This window comes from Pseudonaja textilis, chromosome 4 (genome assembly GCF_049901715.1).
Source record: "Pseudonaja textilis isolate UNSWEBS1 chromosome 4, rPseTex1.2, whole genome shotgun sequence".
Lineage (NCBI taxonomy): Eukaryota > Metazoa > Chordata > Lepidosauria > Squamata > Elapidae > Pseudonaja > Pseudonaja textilis.
The window spans coordinates 87,412,918-87,428,389 of NC_141993.1; the positions used below are offsets into that span (position 1 = coordinate 87,412,918).

Genomic DNA, 15,472 nt, shown 5'->3' on the forward strand with positions numbered 1-15,472 from the left:
CGAATCGCTGGGGTTGTTAAGTTAGTAACACAGTTGTTAAATGAACCGGGCTTCCCTACTGACATGGCTAGTCCGAAGGTCGCAAAAAGGGGAATCAGACAACCCCAGGATGCTGCAACCGTCACAAATACGAGTCAATCGACAAAAACATCCAAATTTTGACCCTGGGGATTCGGCAACAGTCGCCAGTGTGAAAAAATGGTCACAAGTCACTTTTTTTTTTGAAGGTGCCATGGTAACTTTGAACGGTCACTAAATGAACTGTTGTAAGTCGAGGACTATCACGCCAGAGCTGGCTTCTTATCGTTCCTTGCTCGGAGCAGATTAACCTTCAAAATCTCAACTTCCACAGGTGATGCGTAAATGGGAGACTAGATTCCTTGCTCCCTCTCTCAACCCACCTGGAGAACTTTCCTGCCACTTTCTAACCTCCTCTTAATCACAGATCAGACAGACGGGCCACCTAACAGGATCAGGGAATTAGTCCGCATTGATCCCAGAGTGCCCGGAGAATGAAGCCTCTCTCCCTTGATCAGATTAAGGAAGGTCCGAGCTAAAAGCTAGAGCAAAATAATCAGATTAAAGAGATAAACCACTCTAGGTCAAATCATAGCTCGGAGCTGTTCTCAGGCTGGTGGGGCTTCCCAAACTATCAATGTCCTGTTTTATTTTAGTTTTTGTTTTTATTTTTTTTACACTTACGAGATCCATTGGAAGCAAGGATCCCAGGAAACAAACAACAGGATCGGAATCCTTCCTAGGAAACCAGAGACGCAACCGAGCTACTCAGGAAGCCCAATCCCCATAACGAAGGACAATGTCTGAGAACTGGTAAACTGGAGGACGCGTTGTTCTCTCCTAGGCTTCCCCAAAACACTAAGCAGACTCTTTGTCCCAACCAAACACCTTTTATTAAAACAAGTATGAATTTCTTGCACTCACATTCAACCAACAAAGCCTGGCAAACAGTCTTTCAAGGGTGTAATTAGGAGCACAGACCTTATCTATCTTGGAAAGCCGCCCGGTAAATATTTCCAAGCGCAGTGCTGACAAGGAAGGGCTTAGCAGAGGCTCTCTAGGATGCACAGACAGATCTTCACAATGATGGAACGAACCCATTGTTTCCTGCACAAGCCTCCTCGCTTTTTGGTCCTCTTTTAATCCTAGTGGGAGGGGCCACTCATCATCCACCTGTGGCCTTACTCCCATGTCGACCCTGAGTTTGTAACTGTTCTTTCCTTTTGGAAGCTTTGCGTATTCGCAGGCTGGGAACAGGCTCCACCTGCTCTTCCGCCTCACTGCTGTCCAACCCTGAAGGCAGCTGATGACTGCCAGCCTGCCCTGGCCCCATCTCTGCCTCTGAGACAGATCCCTCACCTGAGCCTTCCTCAGCCTTCAGGACTGGCCCAGGTTCCTCCCCAACCTCCTTGATGTCTGACTCTGCTGCCAGCTCCACCAGCCCCCGGAGGGCCAAAACAGATGTTTCCTTGATAGCAGAGGTCCCCAACCCCTGGTCCGTGGACCTGGTGCTGGTCCGTGGCTTGTTAGGAATTGGGCCACGCAAGCAAGCGAAACTTCATCTGCGCATACGCGGGATCGAGGTAGCACGAGAAACTATGCCTCCCCCCCCCACCTACACGCTCCGTGAGAAAATTGTTTTCCATAAAAACTGGTCCCAGGTTTAAAAATTGGTTGGGGGCTGCTGCTTTATAAACAGTCCTTGACTTATGACAGACTGTCCATTACCATCGTAAGACCTGACTGTCTTGAAGCAGGCCTTCCACATGACCAACCCAGGTCTACAGCCTTTTTGCAATGGTCACTAAGCAGCATCATGGTTATAAAGGAACCGATGCCGTTAAGCAAATGCCGGGGTTGTTAAGTGAAAACGACAGTATGGGGTGTTTTTTTGCTGAAAACCAGTGTCAGGGTTCTGACGATTGCCCTAATTATATCATGAGCCTCAAGCCAAGCTTCAAAAGAATCCAAAAGATTTATTAGGAGCAACATGTCGACATTATCCCAGTTGGAGCCAACTCTGCAACACATGATTTACGATCATCTGTGATCCTGTTTCCTCTCTCCACCCTGGGTCTGTCATCAATCAGATTCTCCAACAAAGCACTTTAATGGGCTGGGTGTCATCAATCACATTCTCAAATGAAGAATTTTCTGGGCAGAAGATCTGGTAGCCTAGCTACAATCTTTGTAAGATAAGCGTGGAATGTACTTCTGGTGTCCCGTTCCCCCTCCCCGCTTATGGCAACTCAACATAGGAATGCTTTACGAGTTGACAACCGGATGCAAATGCTGGATTTCGGCAAACATCGTAAAGGGTGACTGCAGGATGCCGTGCACGGTTGGAAATGTGGGCTGATTGAAGAGCAGCCAACCCGAGATGATGTGGTTGTGGGGGCAGCTGTTGGAACTTCGGAACTGGGCTGCAGGTCCTCCTGGAGAGGGCTGCTGTAACTTCAAATGTTCGCTAAGCAACCGGTCGTAAATGGAGGATTACCTGTGCTTTAAATATCAAGCTTGCAATCCGCACATATTTATTTTCAATCAACACACAACAGTTTATTTTCCAAAGCGGCAGGGGGTAGGAGTAGGAACAATGGATGGGAAATAACCCAGGAGAGAATTAAATTGGAATCAAGGAAAAACTTCTTCATAGTGAGGACAATTAACCAGTGGAATGGCTTGCCTTCAGACATTGTGGGTGCTTCATTGCTGGGGAATTCTGGGAGTTGAAATCCACTTGCCTTGAAGTTCCCAGGGTTGAGAAATACTGATTTAAGGACTTGGGGATCGGAAACGCGGATCGGAAACCCGTGCGTTTCCTCTTCCTCCAGAATATTAAAATCGGTTGGGGAAATTAAGTAACATTATTCCAGTATGTGAGAGGTTGCCACAAAAAGAAGGGGGACAATTTATTTTCCAAAGCACCAGAAAGCAAGGCAAGAAACCATGGATGGAAAGTAATTTCTGGTTACTTTCTACCGTTCTACCATCGAGAGCATTTTGGCATACTGTGTAACGGAGTGGTATGCTGGATGCTCTGCAGTGGATAAGCAGATGCTCCAGAGAGTTGTAAAAACACATCACAAAAAAAGTCATCAGTTGCTCTCTTTCTTCTTTGGAAGAGATTGCGAAGATCAGACTCCTCTCTAGAGCACTAAAAATCTCCACAGACCGTTCTCATCCTGGAAAATTCATATTTCCAACTGTTACCATCAGGGGAGGCGTTATAGGTGTCCTAAAATGAGGACTAATAGATGGAGAAACAGTTTCTTTTCCAGGGCAGCAATTGTCTTGAATCAAACAGGGCATTTGTGATTTAGTCCTATGATTGTTCTTGTTCTTGTTGTAATTTTTTAAATATTCTGTGGTGCGATTGTGATGTGGTGTTTGGGGCACTGTGCTGGAGTAGCTTTCAAATTTCATTGTATTCGTGGAATGCGATGACAATAAAAGTATTCTAATCAAGGAAAGAGGCAGCCTGGAATTAGGAAGAAACTTCCAAACAAGTGAGGACTATTCACCAGTGGAATGGAAGTTGCCTTCATAAGTTATGATGGTTCAGTCACTGAAGGTCTTTAAGAAGAGATTAGACAGCCAGTTGTTTGAAATGGTATAGGGCAGGGGTGTCCAACCTTGGCAACTTTAAGACTTGTGGACTTCAACTCCCAGAATTCCTCACCCAGCTTTGCTGGCTGAGGAATTCTGGGAGTTGAAGTCCACAAGTCTTAAAGTTGCCAAGGTTGGACACCCTGGTATAGGGTCTCCTACTTGAACATGGGGCTGGACTAGAAGACCTCCAAAGTCCCTTCTAGCTCAATTCTGATTGATTGATTTAGCAATTTGGAGTGGAGCATTAGGGATCTGTTCCTCTGGTTGGAGACCACTTTTTAATATGAAGGAAGGAGGGACCCAAACCTCTTTGAGAAGTTGGCCCTCTTATCCTGCTTCTGTTCATCCCGTCGATTTCCACGCTCCCACTGAGTGAAACCACCACAAAGGAGACGCTGCCCTGTAGAACAAACAGCCGGAGCAAACAAGCCACGCCAGACATGGGGAAAGGCAGAAACCCAAGTAGTCCTTGACGTGCGACCACAATTGAGCCCAACGTTTCTGTTGCTAAGCGAGACAGCTGTTAAAAGTGACTTTGGGCCCGTTTTACGACTTTTCTTGCCACAGCTGTTGAGTGAACCACTGTGGTTGTTAAGTGAGCAACCCGGTTGTGAAGTGAATCTGGCTTTCCCATTGACTGTCAGCTTTGGAAGCCATATTGAGATTTGATGCTCCCACCCTGCCACAAGCCTGAGAAAGCTGGAATGGGTGGGGATTCAATTGAGTAGCTCCAAGTAGACACAATAAAATTCTTTTGTTAGTTCAGGGTCACTGAGTTTGGCGCAGGATGAAATAGGGATTTGACTTGAGGATGGATCATGATTGGGTGATGTGATGATGGCCCGGGGGGAGGATGGATTTGTAGTTCTGAATATTGCAAGGAAGCCCGAAAACTTTCAGGTTCAGGATTCCACAGATGTGCCAGTTTACTATCTAAATAAAGGTACTGTGTAACACAAGTGTGCAACACAAACGTAACAACATCCAAAACGTAAATAAATGTCCTTTAATGCCTCCAACTTGGCCCCACTGTTCAATAATTCTCAGTTGGAGATAAAACGTACTCAAAAATAGTCTTCAAAAGAAAGCAATACAGTCTGAACTTAATGAGCAGATAGAGGTGAAATAAAAAACCAAAATATCTATAATGACAAAATTTCCACAACAGAACAGGATAAGTAATCACCAAATTCAAGGAGATAACACGGCACAGTCTGTTGGAAAGATGCCAACCAAGATAACTTCAGCCCCAAATAATTGTATGTAATTAATGTGTTGTAATTTATCTCTCTTATATACTCGTCTCCCCGGCTGCAACCAATGAGGAGGATCATGGCCGCTTCCTCTCTCGTAAGCCAAGTTGTTGCCTTCTCCATTCCTCCCTGCGTGTCCTAGGATGCAGAGGGGATGGTCCTGGTTCTTCCTCTGAGTACCCAGCTGGCCTCTGCCCTTCCCCAGCCTCCTCCACAACCTCCAGAGCCACACCTTCACTCCCTGTCAGCTGTTCCTCCTCTCCCTCAGAGTCCAACTCTACCAAGGGGATCACAGGTATCTTTGAGATATGTCTCTCTCGGAGTTATTGATTGGAATGGAGGCTGACATTGACTTTGCTTCTCAGAAGGTTACAAAAGCGGATCATGTGACTCCAGGACATGGCAACTGTCATAAATACGAGTCAGTAGCCAAGCATCCAAATTTTGATCACGTGACCATGGGGAAGGCGCAATGGTTGCAAATGTGAATAATGTAAGTCGTGTCAGCCTTGGAAGCTATATTTTACTTGGAAGCTTCGAGGCTGCCACATTTAGTGCCCGGGAATTTGGGAGGGGGGGATTTCTTAGCGAGTAGAAGATTAGACTCAACAACATTTTTTCTTAGAAGTCAAGGACAAGTTTCCCTGTACCTGGAGAGGAGTGAGTAGAAGAATGTCTCCAGTTGGGACGAAGACATGATTGGGCCATGTGATGGACTGATGGAGGCAGAAGGATCGATCTTTGAATTTCTTTTGGGAAGGGAAAACCTGGAACTTTCAGATTTGGTCTCCCAGATGGGCCAATATGACCACTCTAATAAACTATAACTTTGAGGAAGTACCTGTCTCAGAGTTTATTGAGTTGGAGTTGGTTAGTTGGAATGCTGACAATTGTTTTTTTCAGTGCCTTTGTAACTTTGAACTGTCACTAAATGAACTGCTGTAAATCGAGAACTACTTGTTATGAGGGGCACTTAAATGCACCAAGGAGAGAAGGAAAAGTATGACAGCTGTTTGAATGCCAAGGTGGCTACTGTGGGTATTGTCAAGTTGGGTGACATCTGTGGAAATCTGCTCTGCGGTGCTTGGGCTGACAACAGTTTCTTGGAAACACTGAGAACTATGTAGAAACTTGTGACTGCCCTTCCTCTAAAAAACAGGTATGAAGTCTTCATGGTAAACCCTGTGCAAATGCAGAACGCTCCAGGCTGCAAAAGTGGAACCCCAGGATAAAATCATACCTGTTATCTCTTCTGCATTTCAAAAATTAAATACTGCATATTTATTTACTGTGTTTCCCCCAAAATAAGACCCTGTCTTATCTATATATTTTTGCCACCAAAAAAGGCACCAGGTCTTATTTTCGGGGGAGGCCATCCACTGACTAACCTCAGTTGTGAGCGTTGCTCCTGGCCTCCTTTTCACTATCAGGGACCTTCAGGAACATCTTCTGAAGCTGGCAAGGTTTTCCTGAAGGCCTCTGCAGCCGATAACAGAGCTCTGGGTGGATCTGGGAGCTTTGTTATCAGCTACAGAGGCCTTCAGGTAAACCTTGCCAGCTTTGCCGGCTCCAGAAGAATTGGGCTGGCAAGGCAGGTGTCGGGATGTGCAAGGTGGCTACAACTGTCCAAAGGTAAGTAGTAGGGTAGCTCCACACCCCCATCCTAGCTTAATTTTTACCCATGCACCCTGGAGTGGGCGGGATCTTAATTAGGGCTTATTTTTGGGGGGAGTAGGGCTTATATTGGGCACATGTGTAAAAATCAAGCTAGGACTTACTTCCAGGGTAGGTCGTATTTTCAGGGAAACAGGGTAATTAATTTCCAAGTATTAAATATTGTGCTATTTTACGGAGGAGGAAGGGACAAGAAGTCTGAATTTTCACAATACTATTTTTAAGGGAATACGATCTTACAGGAACAGTGCCTGAAATTCTGGATTAAGCCTCTGAGTCAGAGTATATATTTTAATAAAAAAAAAATAACGGACATACCATTTGCTGGTAAATACTAAAATAGGTGTATTTTTATTAGTGAGACCCAGGCCGAGCTGATGCAAATATTTAAGGCTTGTGAATTAGCAATCTGCATATCATTTTTCCGGCAGATGTCAACGCACCCTTGGCAAACAAATTATTCTTACTCCACAATACACTTTGGAAAAGCTGTGGGTGAAGAAATCTGAGCCAGATTTTAAAATAATCCTGACACATGAGCTCAAATCATGTGTACAGCGAACAACAAGCAAAGCAAAACACCACACCAGGCAGTGTGTGTGTGTGCATGTGTGTGGTTTGCGATTCTTCTCTGGTTTTTGAGCATCGTTTTCTCAATTGCAACGATCACAAAGAGGTGAGTCCACATGTCCATTTTGATTGTTCAATTCCTCTCTCCAAAGAACAAGAGCTTGCTGTATTTTTTAAAAAAACCTTCGCTTTATGCCCAAACCAAACTGTAGCCTTAGCATGATATACCATGGTTTTAGGAAGTTTAAAGGTATTGTAAACAGAAATCAAGTTCTAGTCCTCATGTTGTTATAGGTACGTAGACATTAAAGCAGAAATCCAAATATGTTTTTCCCCCTTCTCTTAATTTTAAAAAGTAAGTTCAAGAGCCAGACAGACTAATTCTTCCATATGTGTAAGAGTGTTTTTATTGTATTTATGATGAGAACAGATTACCTAAAATCCAATTTAGCTTAAAAAAAATATGGAAGGAATGAGTAGAACAGATGCTACCATGAGTTTCTGGAATAAAGGGCAGAAATAAACCCCACATACTGTCAAGATAACTAGAGAAAGAGTCTAGATCAAATTTGACAACCTTAAAGAGGTGTGAACTTCAACTCCCAGAATTTTCTAGCCAGCTGGGTAGAGAATTCTAAGAGTTGAAGTGCATACTTTTTCAAGTTGCCAAGGTTGAAAACCGTTGACTTCGGCACAGCTGAGGTTTTGAGCGAAAGGTACAAGTGCTTTCACAAAATGGCAGCTATGGTGGGTTTGGCCAATCGCAAGATACCTGTACTCCAAAGGCTAAACATGGCTGCTCCCCAACCTTTCTAATTCCTCAGGATGCTCCTAACACTAACTTGGCCTTTTTAATCTGGGAAAGTGGCCACACGTCCGAGCCAAGTGCTGATGGTTAAGGCACCAGGCTAGGAACTAGAAGACGGTGAGTTCCAGTCCCGCCAAGGCATGAAAACAGGTTGGTAACTTTGGGTCAATCACCAGGAGTTGGTGAATTGTAGCCCTGTCTTAGGCATGAAAGCCAGCTGGGTAACTTTGGGGCAACCACCAGAAGACTGTGAGTTCTAGTCCTGTCTTAGGCATGAAAGCCGGCTGGGAGACTTTGGGCCAATCACCAGGAGTTGGTGAATTCTAGTTGTGTCTTAGACATGAAAGTAAGCTGGGTGACTTTGGGCAAATCACTCACTCTCAGCTCAACCCACCTCACAGAGTGGTGGTTTGGGGGCAAATAGGAGGAGGAAGAAGTATTAGATATGTTTTCTGCCTTGAATTACTTATAAAACTAATAAAGGCAGATGTAAGTAAGTAAGTAAGTGCCAGTTCCTGGCCTTCATTATTTTCTAAGAATGGTTCTAAGATGTACATAGGACAGAGGCATTGTTAGAAATAGTTAATGCCTGAGGCTCTGACATGCTTTCCAGCCTATTTAGCCTTTTTTTTAAAAAAAAAAAGACTCACAGAATAAAATGAAGTGGGGTAGAATCTGATTGCTCCTGGGCGCCATGTTGGGGATTTAAAAATAAGTGCATCTATTCTGGGAATGCCATACTGCCTCCAAGTGGTCACAAAGAGGAGGTGAATATTCCTCCTTTTACCAGAAATTTTGCCATCCTGAAAGTTGTAGAATATTAAAGAAACAGAGATTCAGCAAGCTAATCTATTTGCTTGTCCACTGTTGATTGAATAAACCACAATTCAATAGAATTTGTATGTGATCTTAGATCATAAACCATTATTGATGAACCACAAGGGATAGTTCTGCACCGAACAAGCCACATTATGGGGTTAGCAGCACGAACTCTGCCTAAGGCTCAAATATAAATGAATTCAACAAGGACATTTCCTTCCTTGTTCACTTTAGTTTCCGGATTTTGCAGAATTTGGAACCGTTGCTAAACCATGAAGCAATCAGATTATACGCTGCTCGTTTAAGGAATCTGGCAACTGCCAAATCTATCCAAAACAATCAAGCTACTGAACAAAGATTTCACCTGGAAATTGCCAGATTGCTACACAGAAGAAATCACTGATCATACTGTATGGGTAAAGATATGGTTAGTCCTTGAATTACATCTGTAAGGGCACCTGCCAATTACGGTCATACGTTGCGACAGTTGTAAGATGGGTCATCCTGTGAGCCTCCCAATTTTACAACTTTCTTTCGCAATGGTTGTTAAGTGAGCCCATTGTTCACTGTGGTGCAGGCTTCCAAAAAACCCAAAACTAAATACCAATTTTTGGCAAAAAAATATCATAAAACATAGATAATTAGGAAACGTGGTCATGTTACCACATGGGACTCCCCTAGCTGTTGGAATTTCAGAATTGGGATTGTAAGTACTTTTTTGAGGGAGGGGGAGCTAGAGTTATTTTGAATGGTTGCTATGCAACCATTTGTAAGTCAAAAACTACCTGTAAGGTATGCATCTTTTGTGGCTCAGTTCTTTTAAAAGGCACCCAGTCCGAACAATATTTCTATTTATTTATCTATCTATCTATTTCTATCTATCTATGTATCTATCTATCCATCTATCTATCTCTATCTATCTATCAAATAAGAATTTCATTAGTCATTTGAGCCTCTGTTGAGCTTCACAAGCACTTTGTGAGGTACTAGAGTAATTCCCCTCTGAGGAACAGCAGTCAATGGCAAATTTGATCAATTCCATCCATCATTCTGTGACTGATTCACAGATGACACTAAATCAGGGTTGAAAAACAAATCAAAACTGATTTTTTTTCGATAGGTTGCAATAGCCTGGTTTGCATATTGTGGTAAAAGATCACGGAGGGGTTTATGCTCAGCCGAAATGAAGGCACATCGGGGCAGGTTTTTCCTGACTTGCTGTATTTCTTTTAAATCCTTAAACGAAGTTTAAGACCAGGGTTCAAATCCACCATTTTTAGGATGTTCTCCAAGAACCTCTTTCAACCCAGAGGATATTGCTCAACCCTTTGGAAAAAGGGCAAAGAAGAACAACTAAGATGATTAAATAAGATGATTAAAGGTCTGGAGACTAAAACATATGAAGAACGGTTGCAGGATTTGGGTTTGGCTAGTCTGGAGAAAAGGACATGATAGCAGTATTCCAACATTTCAGAGGTTGCCACAAAGAGGAGGGCATCAACTTATTTTCCAAAGCACCAGAAGGCAGGATAAGAAACAATGGATGGAAAATAATTCAGGAGAGAAGCAATTTGGAATTCAGGAGAAACTTCCTAACAGTGAGGACAATTAATCAGTGGAACAGCCTGCCTTCAGGTGTTGTGGGTGTATCTTCCCTGGAGGTTTTTAAGAAGAGACTGGACAGTCACTTATCTGAAATGGTACAGGATCTCCTGCTTGATCGGGGGCTGGACTAGAAGACCTCAAAGGTCCCTTCCAGCTCTATTCTGATTGATTGAACCAAAGGGGCTACCTGTTAGGATGTGAGTGCCATGGAGCTCTGATTATAGGTAGGCCTTGACTTAAAACCACTCATTTAGTGACCACTGAAATTACAATGGCACTTATGACTGGTCCTCGCACTTATGCCCCTCACATCTAGAGACCACACCTAGAGTACTGCATCCAGTTTTGGTCACCACATTATAAAAAAGATGTTGAGGCTCTAGAAAAAATGCAGAGAAGAGCAACCAGAATGATGAGGGGACTGGAGGCTAAAACCAATGAAGAACAGTTGCAGGAACTGGGCATGGCTAGTCTAGTGAAGAGAAGGACCAAGGGGAGACATGATAGCACTCTTCCAATATTTGAGGGGCTGCCACAGAGAGGAAGGGGGTCAAGCTATTTTCCAAAGCACCTGTAGGCCAGACAAGGAATAATGGATGGAAACTGAACAAGGAGAGATTCAACCTGGAAATAAGGAGAAACTTTCTGACAGTGAGAACAATCAACCCATGGAACAGAAGTTGCCCTTGGAAGTTGTGGGAGCGCCATCGCTTGAGAATTTCAAGAAGAGATTGGACTGCCATTTGTCAGAAATGGTGTAGGGTCTCCCGCTTGGGCGGGGGGTTGGACTAGATGACCTACAAGGTCCCTTCCAACTCTGATTATCCATATCTGTATCTATCTGTACATCATCCCGGTGGTCCCTTGATCAAAATTGAGGTGCATGGCCACCGGTATTTATAATGATTTCAGCAGCATCCCAGAGTCATGTGATCAGCATCTGGGACCTTCCCAGCCAGTTATGACCAATTGATTGATGGGGAGCCAGATTCACTTAAGAACTGCGTGATTCACTTAACAGCTGCAGTGAATTGCTTAACTACCATGGCAAAAAAACCCTCTTAAAACTGGGCACACTGAAATTCTTGTTCCAAGTGTGGCCGTAAATTGAGGACTCCCTCTAAGTTTTCCAAGGCAGTATTATGATCGACAGTTTTTGACGATCAGCCCTTCCATAAATTGGTCTAATCTACTGTTTCCCGAAGTGTAGTGCAGGGATTGTCAAATCAAAGTTATTTGCCAGCCTGTACTGAAAGATAATATTAAAATCCTATCAACATCAATTCTTTATTGGCCGAGTGTGATTGAACACACAAGGAATTTGTCTTTGGTGCATATGCTCTCAGTGTACATAAAAAGAAAAGATACATTTGTCAAGAATCATCAGGTGCAACACTTAATGATAGTCATAGGATACAAATAAGCGATCAAGTCATACTAGGAAACAATCAATATAAATCGTAAGGATACAAAGTTTACAGTCATACTGTAAAACAATTGTGAGGCCCACTAATGGCAAGAAATGTGTTAATTTTTTTTAATATGGTAAATATGGATAGATATAATAAATGCAAACAAGAGCTCTTTTGGAGACCTCCATAGTTTTTATAAGTGGGAAGAGGTTCCGAGAGAGGAACATTTCAGAAACACTCATTTCGTTGATTGTTTTAACAATGCATGACAGAAACATATTTCTTCAGCTTTTCTGAAACTTCTATCGCTCAGCTACATTAAACAGCCTCCCAAAGAGCAGAAAAGGACAAGAAGCAATGGGTGGAAACTTAATCCACGAGACAAACAACCTGGAATTAAGGAGAAATTTCCTGAGAAAACAATCAACTAGTGGAACGACTTTCCTCTGGAAGTGGTGGGTGCCTCAACACTGGAGGTTTGCAAGAAGAGACTGGACAGCCCTTCGTCTGAAATAGTATAAGGGTTTTCTGCTTTGAGCAGTGGGTTGGACTAGATGACCTCCAAGGTCCTTTCCAATTCTGTTGTTCTTGTGTTGGAGCACTGATTGTCTAGATCAGCATTTCTTGAATTAGGCAACTTTGAGGCGTGGGGATTTCGCAGCCAATTTTAATATTCTGGAGGAAGAGGAAACAGACCAAGTTTCCGATCCCCAAGTCCTTAAATCAGGTATTTCTCAAGACTGGAAACTTGAGAACCTAACAACCAACACCAGAAACGTCATCAAAAAAAGCCCAACAAAGAATGTTCTTTCCATGCCAACTCAGAAAGCTCAAACTGCCCAAGGAGCTGCTGATACAGTTTTACAGAGGAATTATTGAGTCTGTCATCTGAACCTCCATAACTGTCTGGTTTGGTTCTGCAACCCAATAGGACAGACACAGATTTCGGAGGATAATTAGGACTGCAGAAAAAACAATTACTACTAACCTGCCTTCCATCAAGGACCTGTATTCTGCACGAGTCAAAAAGAGACCCCTCACATCCCGGACATGAACTGTTTCAACTCCTTTCCTCAAAACGACGCTATAGAGCACTGCACACCGGAACAATTAGACACAAGGACAGTTTTTTCCCCGAACTCCATCATTCTGCTAACCAAATAATTCCCTCAACACTGCTCAACTATTAGGTGTTGGACCTTATGATTGTTTATTTATGTATTTAATTTTGTCAAGTGATTATTAGATAACAGATATAAGTATAAAAAAGGTTATGAATACATGAAATGGATATGAATAAGAAAAAAGAAATAGGACAGGGACCGTAGGCACGTTGGTGTGCTTATGCACACTCCCTACAGACTTCTTAGGAAAGGAGTGAGGTCAATAGTAGACAGTCTAAGGTTAAAGTTTTTGGGGTTTGGGGAAGAAACCACAGAGTCAGGTAGAGTATTCTATACATTGACCACTCTGTTGCTGAAGTCGTATTTCCTCCAATCAAGTTTGGTGCAGTTTACCTTGAGTTTGTATCTATTGTGTGCTCTTGTGTTGTTGTGGTTGAAGCTGAAGTATTCATTGACAGGTAGGATATTGCAATATATAATTTTATGTACTATACTTAGATCGAACCGAAGGCCGCATAGTTCTAGGTCTTTAATTCTAAAATTGTAATTCTAAAATTCTTGACGAATGTACCTTTTCTTTTATGTACGCTGAGAGCATTTGCACCAAGACAAATTCCTTGTGTGTCCAATCACATTTGGCCAATAAAGAATTCTATTCTATTCTATTCTATTCTATTCTATTCTATTCTATTCTATTCTACATTAAGGTGGGTGGACTTCAACTCCCAGAATTCCCCAGCCAGCTTTTAAGACTGTAGAGGAAACAGGAAGCCCACGTGTTGGTGATGATGCACGTGCGTGCCTTGAGCATCCACAACACACAATTCCAACGAGGGTCGAGGCGATCGCTTACCCAGTACCAGGATCCGGTCCCCCGGCTTCAGTTCCGCCTCCAGCTGTTCGCGGAAAGACTCCAAGCCCCCGAACCACTCCGTGGGCTCGGCTCCCTCTTGCTCGTACCGGGCGTCCCAGAAGCCCCGTTCCCGGTACCGGGCGTTGGAAGCCGGGCGCTGCCTCCGCGGGGCCTCCTGCATGGGGGAAGGAAGGAGCCGAGGCGGAGGAAAGCCCGGCGGCCACCGAATGGTTGAACTGCCCCCCGCCTATGCTTGGCAGCCCTGGGACTCTTGCTCGTCCACGTGGCCTGGCAAAACCACGTGGAGCTTCCGGTGGCTGAGCCGGGAGGGTGGATAAAAGCGCTCCCCTGCCCCCCCGAAACGCGACCCAGGAGGGTTTGGGTCTCTGCCAGCAGCTGTCCGCTTTCTTGGCTGCAGCGTTTCCTCTTTCAGGTCTGTAGTAGAGCAAGTGTCTTCAAACTCGGCAAGTTTAAGACTTGTGGACTTCAAAATCCCAGAATTCCTGAGCTAACATGACCGGAGGAGGAATTCTGGGAGTTGAAGTCCACAAGTCTTAAAGCTGTCAAGTTTGAAGAGCCCTGTTGTACAAAAGATTCTCAGTCATCCGGGTCATGGTTGTCCCAAAGGTGCTTTTTCAGGAGGCAACTGGACTTTCTGGTTTCTTTTTTTTCCTTTGAAGTCGTTTCGCTTCTTCTCCAAGAAGGTTCTTCAGTTCTGACGGGATAGTGGAGAATGGAAAGATTTATGGTCATGGCCAGCTGTCTGCAAGGAATATAAATCCTTCCATTCCCCACCATCCTGTCAGAGCTGAAGAAGCTTTTTGGATGGGAAGTAAAACATCTTCATAAGAAAAAAAAACAGAAAGTCCAGTTGCCTCCTGAAAAAAGCACCTTTGGGACAACCATCACCTGGATCAGGAGTCTCCAACCTTGGCAACTTTCGGACTTGTGGAGTTCAAATCCCAGAGTTGCTCAGTCAGTTGAAGTCCACAAGTCTTAAAGTTGCCAAGGTTGGTGACCTCTGAGATGACTTAAGAATCTACAGACCAAGCTATACCAAGGGTCTTCAAACTTGGCAAGTTGTGGACTTCAACTCCCAGAATTCCTGAGCTAATATGACTGGAGGAAGAATTCTGGGAGTTGAAGTCCACAAGTCTTAAAGCTATCAAGTTTGAAGACCCCTGAACTTTAGAATGCCCATTGAATGATGCAGGAGGAGGAATGGATTTCCAGAGAGAGAAAAATTGCCGATTACAGGAACCGAGAGCAAACTACTCAGGTGACCCTGAGGACACAGATAAACCTCCAAGTGCTTCAGTGACGCTCTAAAACAGGGGTCCCCAAACTTGGCAACTTTAAGACTTGGGGACCTCAACTCCCAGAATTCCTCAAGTCCACAAGTCATAAAGTTGCCAAGTTTGGAGACGTCTGCTCTAAAAGGATGCAAATGACCAGCTGTCTGCAAGGAATAAAAATCCTTCCACTCCCGACTATCCTGTCAGAGCTGAAGAAGCCTCTTAGATGAGAAGCGAAACATTTTCAAAAGAAAAGACAAAGTCAAGTTGCTTCCTAAAAAAGTACATTTGGGATTATTTCCTGCTTCAGGTTGAGCCCCCCGCCCCAGTTGGAGATCTGATATGAGAGAGACAATCTTTTGTCATTTTTTTTCCTGTGGGCACTCTAGCACACATTAAAAATGAAGTTGTTGCCTGCTCTTGAAAAGT

The 15,472-nt window shown here is 43.8% G+C and overlaps 1 protein-coding gene across 1 annotated transcript in view; it reads right to left on the bottom strand.

The window, feature by feature from the left end:
- The window catches only part of EEF1AKMT4 (EEF1A lysine methyltransferase 4), a 52,175-nt gene extending 37,917 nt beyond the window's left edge, over positions 1-14,258 (bottom strand). The window contains exon 1 of the mRNA XM_026722757.2: positions 13,749-14,258. Coding sequence (XP_026578542.2) covers positions 13,749-13,929 — 181 coding nt within the window. The 5' untranslated portion in view covers positions 13,930-14,258. The remainder of the gene's footprint in view (positions 1-13,748) is intronic.
- Positions 14,259-15,472: the final 1,214 nt, after the last annotated feature.